At 37.1% G+C, this 20,307-nt stretch overlaps 1 protein-coding gene across 3 annotated transcripts in view; it reads left to right on the top strand.

The window, feature by feature from the left end:
- The window catches only part of LOC140167974 (uncharacterized), a 116,891-nt gene extending 97,053 nt beyond the window's left edge, over window positions 1–19,838 (top strand). Inside the window, exons 1-3 of one of the 3 annotated variants that reach the window (XM_072191273.1) lie at window positions 6,858–6,978; window positions 17,972–18,114; window positions 18,552–19,838. In XM_072191273.1, coding sequence (XP_072047374.1) covers window positions 18,822–19,826 — 1,005 coding nt within the window. In that variant the 5' untranslated portion in view covers window positions 6,858–6,978; window positions 17,972–18,114; window positions 18,552–18,821 and the 3' untranslated portion in view covers window positions 19,827–19,838. Of the gene's footprint in view, window positions 1–6,857; window positions 6,984–17,971; window positions 18,115–18,551 lie in introns of those variants that run through there. The other 2 variants (XM_072191272.1, XM_072191274.1) reach the window with 2 other exon arrangements.
- Window positions 19,839–20,307: the final 469 nt, after the last annotated feature.

The following is a 20,307-nucleotide window of genomic DNA, read 5'->3' as shown; positions in this document are numbered from 1 at the left end:
CACCAAAGAAAAGCCCTTTCAATGTGAGATTTGTCAGAACACTTTTACACATCAGAGCAATCTTAAACGCCACATAAGAACTCACACCAAAGAGAAGCCATATCATTGTGAATATTGTCAGAAGACTTTCGCTCAAAAAAACAGTCTTAAAAATCACATCGAAACTCACCAAATATGAACCATTTCTTCTTTTAAAGGTGAGTGTTGTCAAAAATGCCTTGCATACTAAGAGAACAATGCTATTAATGAATAATGATGAAGAAAGTTAAATAATTACTCAAAGCTTATTTTTGCTCACCTGAGAGCTTTCGGAATGTATCACTTTTCCTTGTTCACTCGGTTGATGGACTGGTGAATATGATGCTTACTACTGATGCTATTAATGTTTCGTGACCAAATCTTAGAACAAAGTTTTGAAAGTGTTCCTGGCATGGCATGCCTGAAGGGCACTGAACAAATTTGGTTTGGGCTGTCCTCATTTAAAGTGTTTTTGGCATGACCGCATTTAAGTGACAGACATTTTTGGTTGGGGTCAACCGGTCAAACCAATTCTTTTTAAGGTCATAAGGAATTCAAAAAAGGTAGTTTGCCGTATCCGCGACCTTTGGTTAATGAGCCATGGCCAGAATTGTGACAAAGCCTGTTACAAAATGATTTTTCTTTTGAGGTGTTTCATAACAGTAGCAAACACAATAAATTATCAATTTACTAGTCAAATTCATACTGATATGTCACCTCTTAAGCACCCTGTATAATGTCGGTCCAAAAACAGCTTTACCCTATTTCAAAGGTTGATTTCTCAGAGTTTATTAATTGGAAGTTTTTGTTGCATTTCCTGAAAGAACATAATTACATACTTGGTGGAAAATTTACTGAAAAAGAATGTTGCGCTGGTTTTAAGGTAAAGAGTCAAAATAATGTTTGCTCACACATGAGCCTATGGGATTTATCTGTGATGCAATTTTGAACTTGCGTAAATAAAATATGATACTCACAAACGCATCATACTCAATTAAAGAGAATCAATTTAACTTACTGCGTTGGGTGAATTTAGGAGAATAAAATTCTCACAAACAAAATAATTCTAGAAGAGACGTCACTAAATCAGATCGATTTTCGTAACGACTCTTCTAAAATTATGCCCTGTGTCATTGTAAAAATGATCAAGAGTTCATCTTATTGCATGTATAAAATCATTTTCATTTTTTTATCTCTTTTATGGTGTTAAATAAAATTGGTGAAGGAAATATATCAGAATTGTTAGCGGTTTCATTTTACCTTGAATTTATTTTAAGTTCAGAATTCGCTTATACCCGCACAGTGTCAGGTGTCATCGCCCCGATATCTTCATGGCAGAAATCTCCATGGTAGGTTGAATCCACCGCCACGCATGGCCATTTTGTATCGACCTGTTTAATAGTTTTGAAACGCATTTGGGCGAAGGACATCTGACTAGGCTACTGACAATAGCCCGGTGACTGACTTGTGTGTGAGTCGAGCATGGTACGCCACCATAGGTCAATAAGGTCATATGCTTTTAGACTACCTCAACGATTGGCTATATAATTCGGCAATCGGTACATATAAAATCAGAAATATTGTCAGTTTTTGAGTTCAAGACGCAAGCTTCTTTCTCAAGACGCAAGCTAATACATGTACTATCATATCTGTTCAACACATATGTTCAACACATATGTTCAAGTGCAAGGAAATAAATATGACTTCTTTAGAATAAAAAAATTACGGGCGATATTCATCATTTTCTACCCCGGTATCCAAAGATTTTCGTCTGAATATCAAAATCGTGCATAGCACATTCACGTGTATCGATTCCAGGTATTGATTTTAATATCTCTGCTGACAAAGTAATTATTAGCCAGGCGATGTCGGTGTGACCCGCTAACCATGACTTCATTATCATACGCCTTCATTATCATATATCAAAGACAAGTTCTATACCATTTCTTGATTATTGTGTCAAGATGAGCAATTTGAGACCATTTTTTGGTCAAAAAGTCCAAATTTTGGAAAGAAAGTCCACTTTTCCCAAAATCGCCCCTCTTGAAAAAAAGTCCACTTTTTCAAAATCAGCACCCCCCCAAAATCCTGCGTATGGGCCTGGTCATGTTCACAGAAAAGTAAAAAAAAAAGCCACTCACCTGTTTCTTTAAATTGTCATTGCAAAATCTAGAGAATCCTCTGAAATCACAACATGTCCATAGCGAGTGAATGAATAGAAATTTCAGATAAAGCATCTCCCTGAGAAGCATCTAAGATAATATTTGGGATGGTGAAAACATTGCTGAATTGGTCACTACCCCAGGGGGGCACTCAACTTAAATTTTGGTAGGGGTGTGCGGCGCGGAGCGCCGAAATTTGGGAACTAAGAACTGATTTTCAGGCAAAATAGGGGCTTGAAGAACTGAAATTAGGGCCAAATTATAGGCTGTTGAGCTAAAAATTTCTAAATTATTTCCAAATTTGAGCTTAAACTTAGAGCTACAATTGTCAGAGTTTGAGGCTCAAAGAACTGGAGCAGATCCAAATGTGGGGCTTAAGCTGCCGGAGAGCCTGAATAAGGGACCCTTGAGCGCCGCACATACCCGTACCACCTTAACATGTGAGTGCCCCCCCCCCGGGGTCACTACCGTCTGTTCAATTAGCTTAGATTCTTGAATTTTTAAGATATTTGAAAAAATAAAAAATTGTGGTCAAAGTCATCAAAGAAAAGTGTTAGCACAGCCTTAGACCCAGCAAAATATTTGCCAGTATGCCTAATGTTACGAGTCGTACTTGACTCAAGGCCAAAATCACCTTTTACCCGAACTCACACGAATGCACAACACAAATACACTGTTTGATTATGCTAACAAAATCTAAGTCTTTAATTGAAAGCACGTTATTATTGGTACAATATATGACAACAAATGCACATACACAATAATCAAATATAATCACTCTTTATCTATTTTGTACTTAGCCAGCATTCTTCTTCTTGGCGATCATAAAGTTCTTGCAATGTTCTGGACGACTGATGTAATATATCCTTATTCACTTGTTCTGCGAAAATCAGCGAAGTCCTTTGTACACTTGCATTGATAAATCCTTGCGTATAAAATCCTCATACGAAAATGGTGTTACTTTCTCCCAAGTACTAAACTCCTTGCGTCGTTCTCCAAACACATTCGTAACTCTTTGCGCAGTTCTCCAAATCACTTTACTCCTTGCGCCGTTCTCCAATATTAAACTCCTTGCGCTGCTTTCTCCAAACTTGGTGCTATTTCCACCTTTCACACAATATCTTCAGGAAGCAGGACTGCGATGCAGTTGTCCCCACTTATTTTGACAGTTGCGTTGAATCAGAATACCAGACTTCAGCAAGTCGACAGAAGAATATATTTCCTTTCTTGGAAGAAGTACGTTCTTTGACGCATTCTAGATCTTCTCCGACAACACTGGCAAATAGTAGTACTTTGACTACATAAAATATTTCTGGTTTGCAATTTCCTTTCTTTGAAGGAATTGGACTGTAAACATATTAGCTAGCTAGCCCAGATCAACACTATCAACTGTGACAATAATTGTGTTTACATTTTCTTATATATCAAGCAGGGGGAAATCCCAAATATTAATAGCCAAATGTGGAAATTCCCAAGCCTTAATTATAGCATTAACCTTTCTCATTACATCACTTCCTGAGGGGAATCCCCTGACATCACTTCCTGAGGGGAATCCCGTGACATCATCTTCTCTTTACATCCTCAGGGGGGTTTCCAAACATTCCAAATTAGATATGATTCAACCCGTTTTGCTCAACCTGAGAGGGGAATTCCCCCAAAATGTCATCACTCATGTAGTTGTAAACAAAGATAAATCATCAAATTAAATTATTCAGGGCACATCACACTAATTTGTGTTGAAACCCTACTGTTGAAACATTACGTTATTATTTATGAACTAAGGTTTTCTAAAATAGGCCCAGGTTATATAAATACATTCCTTGCATATTTATTTATTTATTTATTTATAAACAGAAGTAATGCAAAAATTTAATTTTTATGCAACTGGCAGTTTCATCCATGATGGAATTATTAGGCATACTGATCTTAAAACTACAGTACAAGCACACACATAATTATATAAATACAGTCGTTATACACTTGACATAAACTGCTTGAACTTAAAGCCATATTATAACATTTGCTGAGGAAGACGCCCTCACTGAATTTTTAAAATTCCTTTTTTACACGATTAAATTGTACTTTATTAAACCAATATACCCTGCAAAAATCAAGACTCTAAGTGCTGTAGTTTTGTCAAAATCCGTGATTTTGAATTAAAGGCTGATTCAGCCCTTTATTATTACGATGGAATTATTAGTCGAACGCATACACGATGTTCATAACACACAGTACGTCACGGCGTGCGGGACGGTGATATACACAACAAAGGGTCGTACCACAACATGATCACCGAAGGAGTGGTACGTATTGGCGACATGTGCGCTGGTAGTAAATTCCAATTTTCTTTGCTTTGCCGTAGTTGTTCGGCTCAAAAATAAAAGGGATATATCTGACAGTAAAAGCTAACATTTATTTATGGCAAAGAAATGCTAATCTATTTTGTTTGAAAATGTTATAATATTGCTTTAAGCTACAATAGTCCATCACTAAGATGGACTATGCCAGTTGCATAAAAATTTAATTTTTGCATTACTTCTGTTTATACTTACGCTCGCGCTCTCCTTTACGGATCGAGCACTTTGTTTACTGCCACGTCAGCCTTATCTACTTCGTATATTTATTTATTTATTTATTTATTTATTTAACAACATATATTCATAGTTAGACTACCTTTTGAATAGAGTGCTCAATCCCAAGAAGGGAGAGCGTATAAAAATTCAAAGTTTAAACCTTCTAGAATAGAAGTCGTTACTCTGAGTTTCACGCCTAAAGGCGATCGTCAGACGTCTGACGATCGCCTTTAGGCGACTTCTATTCTAGAAAGTCTAAACTTTGAATTTGTATTTATTTATTTGTTGTGCGAATGGGATTGAAAAGGTGTAGGCCTATAGGGCTATTATAAAACTACACATTTATTTTCAATTTGTTATTTCGTTTTGTTTGTTGAATACAAACTGAAAAAACTGTGAAACAAAAGAACTTTTGTACAAGAAAATATTATTTAAAATAATCAGGTTACAGAAAACAATTCTTGTAAAGTCACTGTATCTGAAAATGTCAAGCGAATGCTGATATTTTTGGGAAGGAATGGTGGTATTAAACAAAACTCAATTTACGCAGGACAGATTAGTGGACAGATTGTTTTGCTAAATTGGATAGGGTCTATGCCCTAAGTTGAGAATGGACCCTCCCACTCGATTTGTAAAAGGTCGCGAACCCTTTCGGTGGACCCAAGTAACTGCCTAAAATGAGGCAAATCTGAAAAAAAAAGGGGTTTTAAATTGAACTTCGGAATTTGACAAATATAAATCACGTTAGGTCTAAGGCTGTGCTAACACATTTCTTTGATGACTATCTATGGCCACAATTTTTTATTTTTTCAAATATCTTAAAAATTCAAGAATCTAAGCTAATTGAACAGACAGTAGACAGAAGTCAAATTTAAATAACAATTTCAGACATTGGTTCGATCAAAATAAATATTAATAATATTACAACTTACATTGGGTATACGTAGAAAAACTACTTTCTTGTATTTCCACATGATTTCAATGGGACGTTTATTTAGTGGTGTGCGCCCTCATACCAGCTCCTACAGGCTGTATGGCCACGCGTTTTGAACTCGCCACCCAAAAATGGTGGTGTTGTTACGCTTTTCCAAATCGAAACTCGTTCAAATTGTTATATCTCTGCTTAAACAAAAGGTATTGAAGTGTGTTTGGTGTCATTTTGTAGCTATATAAGTGCCCTAACAGACCTCCAAAGGAGAATTGTTTATCAGCTAAAATAGTGGAGTTAGAGTTGTTTGAGTTCAGAATGACCGAGGTGGTGGATGAGGCGGTGGCGGATGAGGCGGTGGCGGTATGTGCAAAGTCTATGGGAAATAAAGATTTTGTGTGTGTGCGTTGAATCAACTGATCATATCTTTGCATCCATATGGGCTACAGACATGGTTAAGAGCTCTTTTGAAAGATTATTAATTCTGCTAATTGTTTTTAATCATTTTTAACTCTTTATGATTGGTTTAGTCTATAAAATGCAAACTTTTATGTACAAAACTACCCGTTTTCATATTAAACACTGTAGTAAGCAATGCGGATGTCTTCAAAATCTAAAAGTTGCTGTAAATTTTTAATTACTTATCCTATCATAGTCAAAGTTTACATTTTCTGAGAGGAAATTTGATGAGGAATCTAAATATGGACTTACTTTTTTTGTATGGGTTAGGGGTAAAATGTTTCAGTTCAAAATATGTTGAATTGTAAAAAAATGTGAACATATTTTGGGACACCCTGTATTCCTAGATTACCAAACAGCTGTGATTTTTTTTCTTCCAGAGTCAGTAGGCTCCCCCTAACCTCTAACCAAATCAATGTTGTTTACTTTCAGTTTATAACTGCAAGTTAGTAATAAGCAATGCATTAAATGACCCATTTTTATTTGGATTTTTTTTATTCCACCCTGTATAACTTCAAGGTCACCCTGTACAGTGAGTTGAAATGTGTATATTTAAATTGCTTTTGCCTTCAGCTTTCCAAAAATGTATACTTTTGCTAGTTTAGGGTTGATAGTTGTGGAGATATTCTAATTTGAAACTTGATTGGTGTAAAAATTCATAATATTTGTGATGTAACGCTAAGGGTGGCGAGTTCAAAACACGTGGCCGTATATAAATCTCAGCTACCGAACAAAGACAGAACGAGTGATTTTCACGTGGAAAATATTGTCATTTTACTGATTTTATGCCTGTTTGTTGCCACTTGGATGTACACAGCTTGAAGAAAAAACGACAAGGGTGAGGTGGGTTGGGTTTCTGAAATGTAAAATAGATGACAAATTGTGACGTGTCATGTCAAAAGCAGACACTTTTGGGCTCGTAAATGGAGAAAATTAAAATAGCCCGGGGGTGATTTTTTAACAATTTGGGTTTGTTGCGAATTTGTGATGTTATAAATGTTAAAAATATTGTCTGATAGTTTCAGACAGGAATATATTAACTGGCATCTTGAATTTTTTGAGACATTTTTCAAGGTACTTCCTACTCTCAACATTGTCAATAAATATTTAAAGGCCGGGCCCGATATCTCAATTTCCAATTTCATAATAAGGGATAATACCATAGCTTACGAACTAAATATCTTCGCTTAGGAATGTCCGATTTCATTGGGGAAAACGGCGTTGTGGAGCAAAATATCTCTTTATTTAAGGGGGTACTACACCCCTGCCCAATTTTGTGCTTATTTTTGCATTTTTCTCAAAAATTATAGCACATTGGTGACAAATAAGATACCGTAGAATGGGGTGAATAGGGACAGTTTGGGCACTCTCTAGATTGTAGTTTTTTTCCTGTAGCCCAATAAGCCAAACTTTTGAGGGCATATTATGTCCACCCATGATGTCTTTAATCCACCATAATAAAAAATTGAATATATGTGGGGGGTATACATGTATATTTTTTAAATAAAAGTTTGGTGTCCCTATTGACCCCCGACTTCGGGGTCAATAGGGACAGCACTGGTCTTGATAAGGAAAGTACAACTTTGAAGGAGTTTACATGCATTTTTACCCCCACATAGATGGAAAAGGGACACCAAATGTGTTTTAAAAAACAATAGAAACATGTCAGGGTAATTCATACCATCATAACTGATTAAAATCTGATTTCTTGACAACGTTAATCAGGCTCGTCAGTACAAGAAGAGGTGGGGTAGGATGTGGTGGGGTAAGGGTGGCTGGTGTAGGGTTCTGGGTGGTAGGGAAGTAGGTAGGTATGGTAGGGTGTTGGGGTAGTGGGATCAGGGTGGTGGAGTATGAGAAAAGGTATCAGGGTAGTAGAGGTAGCAGATTAAAGTGGTGGTGGTGGAGCAGTGGATAGGGTGGTGGGGTAGGGGATAGGGTGGTGGGGTAGATGGGTGGGGTAGGATGGTGGAGTGCTGGGATAGGGGTGGGGTAGTGAGTTTTGGCAGTGGCATGATAGTATTAGGGGTGGATGAGGGTGGTAGCCTGGGTAGGGTGGTGTGGTAGTGGGGTAGGGTAGTGAGGATGGTAGGCTTAATGAGGCTAGTGGGGTCAAGGTGTGGTATAGTGATTTAAGGGTGGTGGTGGTAGGGTTTAGGTGGTGGGGTAGGTTCATGAGGGTAGTGGGGTAAGGGTGGAGCAGGGTAGGGTGATAGGATAGGGTGTGGTGGGGTAAGGGTGGTTGTGGCAAGGGTGTCCCTATTCACCCCGTATTAGGTGACATTTATCTGAAAAATATTTTAAAAATTGTTATAAAAATTCCTGGCAGAATTATTAAATAATCTTTTAGAGAAAGTTGTAGGACCTGGCAGGCTAGGTCCTGGTGAATTTCCAGCTCATTTTCTAAAATAGTGGCCGTGGGAGCAGGAAAGTTTTGACCACCCTGTTTTTTAGAACCTTTTTAGATAATTTTATTTTGGACACCCTGTATCCTAAATTTATTCTTTCACATCTGCTGAACCATTTTCTAAATACTGTTTGATTGCTCTTTCAATCTGTGGAAATAAAAAAAAAATTTTCTCTTTCCTGTCCCTATTCACCCCTGCGTCCCTATTCACCCCATTCTACGGTATGTATATTATAGGGGCTAAGACTACAACTACTGCACTGGAAATTTTATTCAGCATAGACAACAGTTGTAGAGTTACAGTCAGAAATGAGGGAAAACCAATATTTGATCAATAACTACTTGCCTTGAGTTGCTGAATTTTCAGTGCAGTAGTTGTAGTCTTTGTCCCTATAATATGTATACTCTGTTACCTGTCACCAATGTGCTATAATTTTTGAGCAAAATGCAAAAATAGGCACAAAATTGGCCAGGGGTATTATAGTACCCCCTTAAGATATGTAAAAACCTCGAAATTGATAACCTGCTCAAAAGTGTCTGCTTTTGACATGGCACGTCACAATTATAATAGGGGAAACTGGGGTAATTGTGGCCCCTTTGCCTTTATCAGGGTGTCTTTATACTAAGCATTGGTCTAGGTGACTTAACTTTGTATTGTATGAAAGAGTGAGTGGTCTTTATGCTACTGTTTGGTGAAAAAATTATTTAAATAGCATTAAAATGTTTATGAGGGGGGTCTAATTAGTGGAGCGACATCGCGAATGGTTTTAAAAAAGTGGCAAGTCACAGGGGTGGTACTTATTGGTTGTATCACTGACTATTTTGTATGTGTTTGACATGAAAGGTAATCATAACAGTTTCAATTGATATAACAATTTTATTTAAAAAAATTGTTTATTTAATGAGCTACATTTGCATATTATGTAATACCCGGCTTGGGGTAAATGTGGCCCCTGTTCATGTCTTATGCAAATTACTTGTATCTGACCCCCCCTAAAAAGCTATTTTGGTCATTAATCTGTTATATGTTGATCAAGTTAGCCATTTGGGAGTCATTAATGAAACAAGAAAGATATATTTAGTATGTTTTCAAGTCAAAACAAGGCAGTGTAATGAACAGTCAGATTCGGCCGCAGTTTCGGCATGCAAAAATTAGCATAATAACAAGTATTTTACAAAATGCCTTAAAATCGCCTAAAATTATTGCAATGACTATAAAACATGTTGTTAATAGTTATCAGGAAGAACTGGATTCACAATACCGTACTCTTTAAATTCTTTATTTTGTTATGGGGCCACAATTACCCCCAATGCACGGGGTAATTGTGGCCCCTAAAAGTAATTAACATAATGTTAATTATTATGCAAATTGTAATATATTTTCAAATTATAGTCTATTTATCACATATTATAGGTACAGATTGCTTCTATCCACTCATACAGAAAATGTACTTCTCCAGTTCATATTTAAAGAATTATATGGTAAAAATGCAAAAGGGGGCCACAATTACCCTAGTCTCCCCTAGCAGGTGAAACTATAGACCACTTGACATCAATGTTTATCAACAAAGGCGAGGGATTGTTCTTTCGATATGCTCCAACGAACCGCTTCACTGTTCAATGGCTTTCTTGCACAATATGAAATGTGGTGGGAGATTTAAAATACACATGCCCTGAACAAACTACGATGCGCACGCACACTGCAGGGCAAAGAACAATGGAAACTGCCATAATGCGTGCGCATACTGCCGGGCAATGACGTCACATGTCAAGTGGTCTATATGATCGCTCACATGATTAAGAGTTGATTGAGAATTGTCATGCATGCATGATAGGGAGTATTAGGGACCATTCACCTGAGACGAACACATACACTATTAAGGGGAGCCTGATGCAAAAAAATTTCAGGGCCCCCCTTTTTGACATGAAAATTATAGGTCAACCCCATAGAAAAGCATATTAAACTCAATTTTCCAGGAAAATTTGTGGTCATTTTTTCAGGGTCCCCCATAGGAGGCTCAAAAATATGTTCAGGCCCCTCCTTTCTTGCATCAGGCCCCCTAACAAGTGTTTGTGAACGGTCCCTAAATAGCTTTTACTGATAAAAGGCCTATTAGTCTAGATCATGATGATATTACTATGAGGCGACAAAAAAAACTGTTCTATGGGCGAATGGATTGGCAATATTGTGTTTTGCCACCCGTGACGTCATCAAAAACATTTGACCCCCTAGCTTACTGAATAATTACTGCTCTAGCTATTATTTCACTTCCGTGCTTGGTCAATCGATAGTATTTGATATGGGTGACGCATCCGGTGCGCGCAGAAATAAGTAGTATAAAATTCCTTTTTGGCAACAGATGATCCAATACTCCCTATAATTATACTAATCGTGTTTCACCACCAGTCGCCTATACTCGCTGTAGAAAACCTCAATGCAAAGGTATATAGGGACGGGTGGTGAAACACGATTAGTAAAACAGCCATGATGCTATCCACGACACTATCCACGAAATAAACACCTCAAATAAAGAAAGTCCGCAGTAATGTAACCCGTCCTACACCAAAACCTGATCTTGTTATGACAATTTGATCGAAAAGGTCGTGTGCAGAATCTTGTTAGGTGCAATTTGATACCAAATTTGGTACCAAAAACTCTAAATTCACAGAGATTGATACCAGTATATGAAATTTGGTGCATTTTCAAAAGTTGCAAATTAAAACGGACCACGCGGACATGTAAAGGTGCCAATGGCAGAGCGCGACCATTGACATAGCCCGAAACAACCGCTAGATCATATCGATCGCATCGTGCCCTAGTATTCATCAGTAAAGCACTGTAGCAATCCATGCGTTTTAAATTAACAATTGAATAAAGCGCGCACTTGGGATAGTCGACAGGGGCCCATCGTAGGCAAGCAAGCTTGACCATATTGCCACGCTAAGCAATTTCGACCGCGTGCTTCGTTTTGATTTGCAACTTTTGAAAATGAACCAAATGCCATAAACTGGTATCAATCTTTGTCACCTTTGAGTGTTTGGTAGCAAATTTGGTATTAAATTGGAGCTAACAAGATTCTGCATACGACTGTATCAATCAAATTGTCATAACAAGATCAGATTTTGGTGTAGGACGGGTTACATGACTGCGGACTTTCTTTATTTGAGCAGTTTACTAATCGTGTTTGGCCACCCGTCCCTATACCTTTGCACAGAGGTTTAACACAGAGAGTATTGGGGATGGGTGGCGAAACACGATTAGTATAATTATAGTGTCTGGGATATTACCAAGCTTTATACTTGTTGTGTTTCATAAATATTATTAAATGGATTTAAGGGGGTACTACACCCCTGGACAATTTTGTGCCTATTTTTGCATTTTTCGCAAAAATTATAGCACATTGGTGACAAGTAAGATATGTATATTATAGGGGCAAGAACTACAACTACTGCACTGAAAATTCAGCAACTCAAGGCAAGTAGTTATTGATTTATTGATCAAATATTGGTTTTCCCTCATTTTTTACTGTAACACCACAACTGTTGTCTGTGCTGAAATAAAATTACCAGTGCAGTAGTTGTTGTCCTTGCCCCTATAATATAAATATCTTACTTGTCACCAATGCTCTATTATTTTTGAGAAAAATGCAAAAATAGGCACAAAATTGAGCAGGGGTGTAGTACCCCCTTAAAGTCAAAACAAGATTTGACTTTATGTTGAAACTTAAAAACACATTGAGCAATATTGTCATATTTTGCTTTATTCCGTTTTGATGATACTATATACTAATCGTGTTTCACCACCCGTTCCATATACTGTCTGCAGTAAAGGTATGAACAAAAGTATAGGGACGGGTGGTGAAATAGTTTCATGAAAACGAAATAAACCAAACTGTGTTGCTAAAATGTTTTTTAAGTTTCAAAACAAATAGAATCTTGTTTGGACTATAAAGTGCTGTGGATAACTACATTTACTATATTTTCAAACTGACAAAATAGGTAAGACATTCTCCCGGGACATTCTCTCATATGTTGGTTTATTTCGTATTCTGAAAATACATCAATTGTATAAATATTATTAATATTTCGTTGAAGATTTTAAACTAATAATTTTATTCGGAAACCTTAAAATAAATGATGAACTTTCTATAATAATTTGGTTTATAATAATAATAATAATAATAGCGACAAGGCACATATCCACTCAATTAAGAGCGCTCAAGGCACTAAAACAAAAAACAAAAACAAACAAGACAAAGAAAACTGGAACTAAATTAAGAAACATAACTTAAGAATTAGAGAATGTCTTTGACATAAGATGAGTTTTTAACAACTTTTTAAACACAGTAACATTTTTAGCAGTTCTAATATAAATAGGCAGTTCATTCCATAGACGTGGAGCTGCGATTGCAAATGATCTGTCACCCCATGTGCGGTTGGATTTTCTTTCTTGTAGAAGTTGCATGTTTCCAGATCGAAGCGTACGGGTGGGAACATAATGTGAAAGGAGTTCAGATAAATATGACGGAGCAATATCATTAATACATTTATATACAATCAACATAAGTTTAAAAACAATTCTTTGTGTGACAGGAAGCCAATGCAGTTCCTTTAGGATTGGCGTGATATGGCAATATTTTCTGGTGAAAGTAAGAATTCGAGCGGCAGTGTTTTGAATTTTCTGAAGGCGATAGAGTTGGTTTGCTGGTAATCCATAAAGAAGTGCATTGTTGTTATCCAAACGAGAAGAGATGAATGAGTGAATAATTTGTTCAGTAGCATCGCGACTTAGGTATTTGCGGATCCGGCTGATGTTACGTAGTTGAAGCGCTGAACAACGAATGACATTAGAGATATGAGGTTGCATGGTCATGTGAGTGTCAAAAAATGCACCTAAATTGCGTGCTTTGGAAGATAAGGCAATTGCAGAGTCACCGATGCAAACATTTTCAATGTTGATTTTAGAGAGCTGTTGGTGCGATCCGAACAGAAGAAATTCTGTTTTATCATCATTTAACTTCAAGAAGTTTGATTTCATCCAATTACGGATTTCACTGATACAGATTTGAAGAGAAGCAATTGCAGAATTAGCACTATGTTGAGAAGATTCAAATGATAAATAAAGTTGCGTGTCGTCCGCATAAACATGATAATTCAATTGATGGCGAAGAACGATATCCCGTACAGGGTAGGTGTAAATGGTAAACCACTGAGGTCCAAGTACAGAGCCTTGAGGCACAGAATAATCAAGAATGGTAGAATGAGAAGTAGCATTGCCAATGCGAACATATTGCGGCCTATTTGTAAGATATGATTTACACCAGTCCAGGGCAAGATCTTGAATGCCAAGATAATAGTGAAGACGGGAAAGAAGAATATTATGGTCAACAGTGTCAAATGCAGCACTTAAATCGAGAAGAATCAAAGCTGTGATTTGGCCATTGTCAAGTGATGTGAGAATGTCATTATTAACTCGAAGGAGAGCAGTTTCTGTTCCGTGGTAGTGTTTATAAGCTGATTGATAGGGATCTGATAGGGAAAATTTATTGATATGGTTTGAAATTCTGTTGGAAACAATTCTTTCAATTGTCTTTCCAAGAAATTTGAGATTGGATATAGGTCGGTAGTTTTTGAAGATTTCTTTATCCAAAGTAGGTTTTTAATAAGAGGACGAACATAAGCAGTTTTTGACTTTGTGGAAAAATTCCTGTAAGAAGCGATTTGTTGACAATGTCAGTAATATATGGCACAAAAATATCAATGTTGTCCTTAATTAGAGATGTAGGTAGAGGATCTAATTCACATGATTTCGATGGCGATTTCATGATGACTTTTCTAACCTCATCACAATCAGTGGGTGCGAAAGAATTCAATTTTTTGTACAGACGAGCATGGATTTGATGTAGCACATATAGGTTTGATAATGAATGTTTTCCGAATGGTTTCTATCTTCTCACGGAAAAAATCAGCAAATTTGATTGCAAGTGATTCATCAGAATCAGAAGACGGTAACACAGTTATTTTAGATTTTTGAAGAAGTCTGTCAATGACATTGAACAGTTTCTTTTGATCACCTGCACTTTCACTAACTTGTGAAGAATAATATTCCACTTTTGCATTTTGGATCATGTTTTTCACCTGGGCACGTTGATTTTGATATTCCAGCCTGTAAACTTCAAGTTTCCCATTATTGCGTTTATTCCGTTTTTAAGACGGATCGACATCAAATATTTTTATAGTATCAAGCTTTATACTAATTTAAATTTTTGAACGGATTAAACTGAAAACATAATATTTAGTTTGAAACTTAAAATAGATGAGCAATATTTTGTCATATTTTGGTATATTCCGTTTTTAAGACGGACATTAATTAAAGATTGTTACTATTTCTGATTTTGGATAATATCAAGCTTTATACTAATCAAAATTTTCGAATTTTATGAACGGAATAAACTGAAAACAGTATTATATTTAGTTTGAAACTTAAAATAGGTGAGCAACATTCTGTCATGTTTTGTTTTATTCCGTTATCGAAAATAGACACGTTTTAAACATTGTTAGTATTTAAAATGTTTTATTTCAAGCATGATAGGTCTATATGCCTAACTAAAACACGGGTGATTAAAAATCTGCGAAAATGTGTAGAATGTTCACCACCCGTAGATCACTCGTTCCTTCTTCCTTAACCTTCTCCCCCCCTCTTTTGCTGGTATAAATATCCCCAAAAAGAAATCCCCTTTTCTCACCCTCCGGGCAATTGCTTGTTGATATCCAAGACACTATATACTAATCGTGTTTCACCACCCATCGCCTATACTCGCTGTATAAAACCTCTGTACAAAGGTATAGAGGAATCCAAATTCACGTATTCCTACACCTGACTAGCAGCCTTTAGTTGGGTACCCGTCGGCTACAATGCAGTTTAAGGCAGGCGCGGATTCAGGGGGGCCCGGCGGGCCTGGCCCCCCTCCTCCCAAAAAAAAAAAAAAAGAGGAAAGGAGAGAAGAGAAGAGAAAGAGGAGAAAAGGAGAAAAAAAAGAAGAAAAAAGGGAGAAAAGGAGAAGGGAAAAGGTTAAATTGCACGTATAGTAGGCCCATGCCTAAATCGCAGTCGGGTCAGTCTATATAGGTATGTGATTATTTTGCTTGAAGGCGGGTCCTCTGCCTAAAAGCATGTGAAAATTACGGCGGGCCCACCGATATGTAGGGCCCGTCACATTTTGTCACCAAAGTCAGTAGGCCTATTAAGACGGACTCCGAGCCGACTTCAATTCAACACCATGCATGCTTTAATTGCGAATCTCAAGTCTTAGGCCTATAAAGTGTCAGTGTTAGGCCTACATTTTACAAACCTTTTTTGTTTTAAAACGCAATGATAGTGTAAAAATGGTCCACCAAATGGCTTCAATTAGGTCTTCATTTTGCAAAAGTTTCTCACTTCTGAGGGGGCATATCCCCCCTCAGACACCCCATGCGTTCGCAAATTTTCGGCCTTTTGAAACATACAATTTTACACAATAAATAGTGCAAAATAGTCCACCAAATGGCTTCAATAGGCCTTCATTTTACAAAATTTTCTCACTTCTGAGGGGGAACATCCCCCTCAGACACCCCCTGCGTGCGCAACTTTATTGGTACATAATTATAAAGCAATAATTCACACAATAAAAGTCAAAACTTGTCCACACTAATGGCTTCAATTGGGCTGTTTTTCTCAAATTTTAGGCTTTTTCAAACCAAAATTTTACACAATAATAGTGACAAAATGGTCCACCAAATGGCTTCAATTGGGCCTTCATTTCGCAAATTTTCGGCCTTTTGAAACATAAAATTTTACACAATAAATAGTGCAAAATAGTCCACCAAATGGCTTCAATAGGCCTTCATTTTACAAATTTTTTTCTCACTTCTGAGGGGGAACATCCCCTCAGACACCCCCTGCGTGCGCAACTTTATTGGTACATAATTATAAAGCAATAATTCACACAATAAAAGTCAAAACTTGTCCACACTAATGGCTTCAATTGGGCTGTTTTTCTCAAATTTTAGGCTTTTTCAAACCAAAATTTTACACAATAATAGTGACAAAATGGTCCACCAAATGGCTTCAATTGGGCCTTCATTTCGCAAATTTTCGGCCTTTTGAAACATAAAATTTTACACAATAAATAGTGCAAAATAGTCCACCAAATGGCTTCAATAGGCCTTCATTTTACAAATTTTTCTCACTTCTGAGGGGGAACATCCCCTCAGACACCCCCCTGCGTGCGCAACTTTATTGGTACATAATTATAAAGCAATAATTCACACAATAAAAGTCAAAACTTGTCCACACTAATGGCTTCAATTGGGCTGTTTTTCTCAAATTTTAGGCTTTTTCAAACCAAAATTTTACACAATAATAGTGACAAAATGGTCCACCAAATGGCTTCAATTGGGCCTTCATTTCGCAAATTTTCGGCCTTTTGAAACATAAAATTTTACACAATAAATAGTGCAAAATAGTCCACCAAATGGCTTCAATAGGCCTTCATTTTACAAATTTTTCTCACTTCTGAGGGGGAACATCCCCTCAGACACCCCCTGCGTGCCAAACTTTATTGGTACATAATTATAAAGCAATAATTCACACAATAAAAGTCAAAACTTGTCCACACTAATGGCTTCAATTGGGCTGTTTTTCTCAAATTTTAGGCTTTTTCAAACCAAAATTTTACACAATAATAGTGACAAAATGGTCCACCAAATGGCTTCAAATGGGTCTACATTTTCCAAAAGTTTCTAACTTCTGAGGGGGGCACATCCCCCCTCAGACACCACCCTACGTCGCGCAAGCGCTCCGGGATGGCCACTTCGCGGCCATTACTTAAATTTTTTTTCAAAAATTGGGCCCCCCCCTCTGACTGCTCTGGATCCGCCACTGGTTTAAGGCCCCGTATCCACAGGCTGTTCCCTTGTGGCGTGTGCCCTTGTTCCGTGTTCACTTCTTCCCATGTGACCTGCCACACAGACAAGGTGCTTAGTGGCCACTAAGCAAAACAAAGCTTCGTTGTCTGTGTGGCAGGTCACATGGGAACAAGTGAACACGGAACAAGGGCACATGCCACAAGGGAACAGCCTATGGATACGGGGCCTTAAACTGCATTCCATCACCCGTTTTACACCTTCCGCGAAAACTCATAGGCTCAAAATGAGCCAAAAATCAAGAAATTATGTCAAAATCTGAAAAATAAGAAATTTAATGAATTTCGACCCATTTTATGTAACAATTCCTGCTTGGAAGCTCTAATTTATAGATACAAGCATTATAACTTGATATTAAAGTACATGTTGCCAAAATCCAGCAAATGTATATGTCAACCACATACATTGCATGACATAGTGTAAAATGAAACCGACGAGTCTCTGCATTATTCTCTTCCAGATTTTGGAATAATTGTGACCAGGAAAATGCCAAGCTATACATATGTAATATCAAAGGACCGGTAATATTGTCGATCACAAGTACAACCCATCAAACATTTGCAGAGGTGTGTCTACTCAAAGCTAGTACACTGACGCTACATTGTAAGTAATCATCTGATGAGAGGAATGATTGACTTCATTAATTCTTTATCCAATTCAAAGGAAGCCGCTGATGATGTTTAAAACATTTACTTGCTATATGTCATTGTACATGTATGATGCGAGTGCAGCGAGCCAAAAAATTTGCATATTGAAGCGTTTCCGTACTGTTGCCGATATGGTCATTTTGTAGATCTTTGCAAGAGCTTAAATGACACCTCATCAACCTTTTGTTTTAATTTTAACATGTCGCTAATTAAATGTGCATAGTAGCTAATTAATATGCACATTTGTAATTACATGGTGATGATATGAAGTTGATGTTTAGTTACAAAGAAAATGTAGTCACTGCTATATCACCTTAATAACAAGGTGTGTTATAAAATCATGGTGATATATCACTATAGTAAGATATAGTCCTGACTTTTTATTTCTTGCAGATGTTGGAATCATTGTGACCTGATACAAGTAATTTTTATGTCTTGAGTGATTCAGCATCATCGAGATACATTAATTTTTCGAGAGGACGAACGCATTGCTGAAAATCATAACCTTGTAGAAGTGGTGTGTCTGGTCAGTGAAACTCGCAAGAAATATAGTGGTCTATAGGACTGATATGCATAGATAGTATTGTAAGTAACCATCTGTTGAAGAACCAATTGACTATTAATTCTTTGTGCGTAATTCTAAGAAAGACACCTAATATCAATATGATGCTTCAACCATTTACTTGCTTGTACTGTAGAATTTGCTTGGACTGTGCTGATAGATTTAAGCGACATGTTGGTAGACATCGGATGAAGTATGACAGATGTATTGCCAGAGAGCAGAGTTTCTACAAGCTTAAACGAAAAGATAGCAGTCATACAAACACATACACAGACATATATGAACATTGCCAGAAAGAGTTTGTGGATAACAGTGATCTTATCATGGACATCAGAACACAAACCATAAATGTCACCATTCAGTGTCAGTATTGTCAGAAATGTTTCGCAGATAGAAGTAGCCTGATAAGCCATATAAGAATACATACAAATGAGAAAGCCTATCAGTGTGAGTACTGTCAGAAGACCTTCTCAACAAATAGCAAATTTCATCGACACATCAGAACTCACATCAAAGAGAAACCTTATCAGTGTGAGTACTGTCAAATGACGTTCCCAATAAAAAGCAAACTTAATCAACACCTCAAAACTCACACCAAAGAGAAACCCTATCGGTGTGAGTACTGTCAGAAGACGTTCCCAAATAACAGCAAACTAAATCGACACATCAGGACTCACACCAAAGAGAAACCCTATCAGTGTGAATATTGCCAGAAATGCTTTACAGAAAGCAACAATCGTAAACAACACATGAAGACACACACAGAAGAAAAGCTCTTTCAGTGTGATTATTGTCAGAAATGCTTCATTCGTAGCAGTTACCTAAAAGACCACATCAGAACTCACACGAAAGAGAAACCATACCAGTGTGAATATTGCCAGAAATGCTTTGCAGACAGGAGTACTCATAAGCGACATGTCAGAACTCACACAAAAGAAAAGCCATTTCTGTGTGACATTTGCCAGAAGACTTTCACACAGAAAACCTGTCTTAAAAATCACATCAAAACTCACTTGAAAGAGAAGCCATATCAGTGTGAATATTGTCAGAAAACTTTTGCGCAAAAAGCTCATCTTAAATATCACATCAGAACTCACACAAAATAGAAACCATTTTCACTTTAACATATGGAAAAGTAGTCTCTTTTGCTCAAATAAAAGGGGTCCCACAGTTAAGCAATGGCAGAAAATTGTCTTTTTTCACTTTCAACTTCAATTATTATAAAGGGAAAGTCTTTTATTTTTTGGCTCACTCTTAATTGTCTCATGTATATATTAAACTCTACTTTCCCCGATTTTCAAGGAAATCTGATGAAAGACCTCGTCGTACAGGAGCACTAAACATCGCAAGGTATTCCCAAAATCTCACTCAATTTACTGCGAAATACACTGACATGCACCCCGTGTTATTAAAGTAGCGTGCTATAGACGGCCCTCACTTGATAATAGTCAGTCCAATTGACTTGGCTCACACGATATTTCCTAGAAATACTTTGCCAGATTCTACTCTCTAAAAAGGAATCTAATTGGTTACAAAATGCCGTCGTACAGTAGGAAAAACCATACCCTCTTCCGTACAGCCCTGCTC

Source organism: Amphiura filiformis, chromosome 13 (genome assembly GCF_039555335.1).
Source record: "Amphiura filiformis chromosome 13, Afil_fr2py, whole genome shotgun sequence".
In the NCBI taxonomy this organism is placed as follows: Eukaryota; Metazoa; Echinodermata; class Ophiuroidea; order Amphilepidida; family Amphiuridae; genus Amphiura; species Amphiura filiformis.
This window is presented reverse-complemented; position numbering and strand designations above follow the sequence as displayed.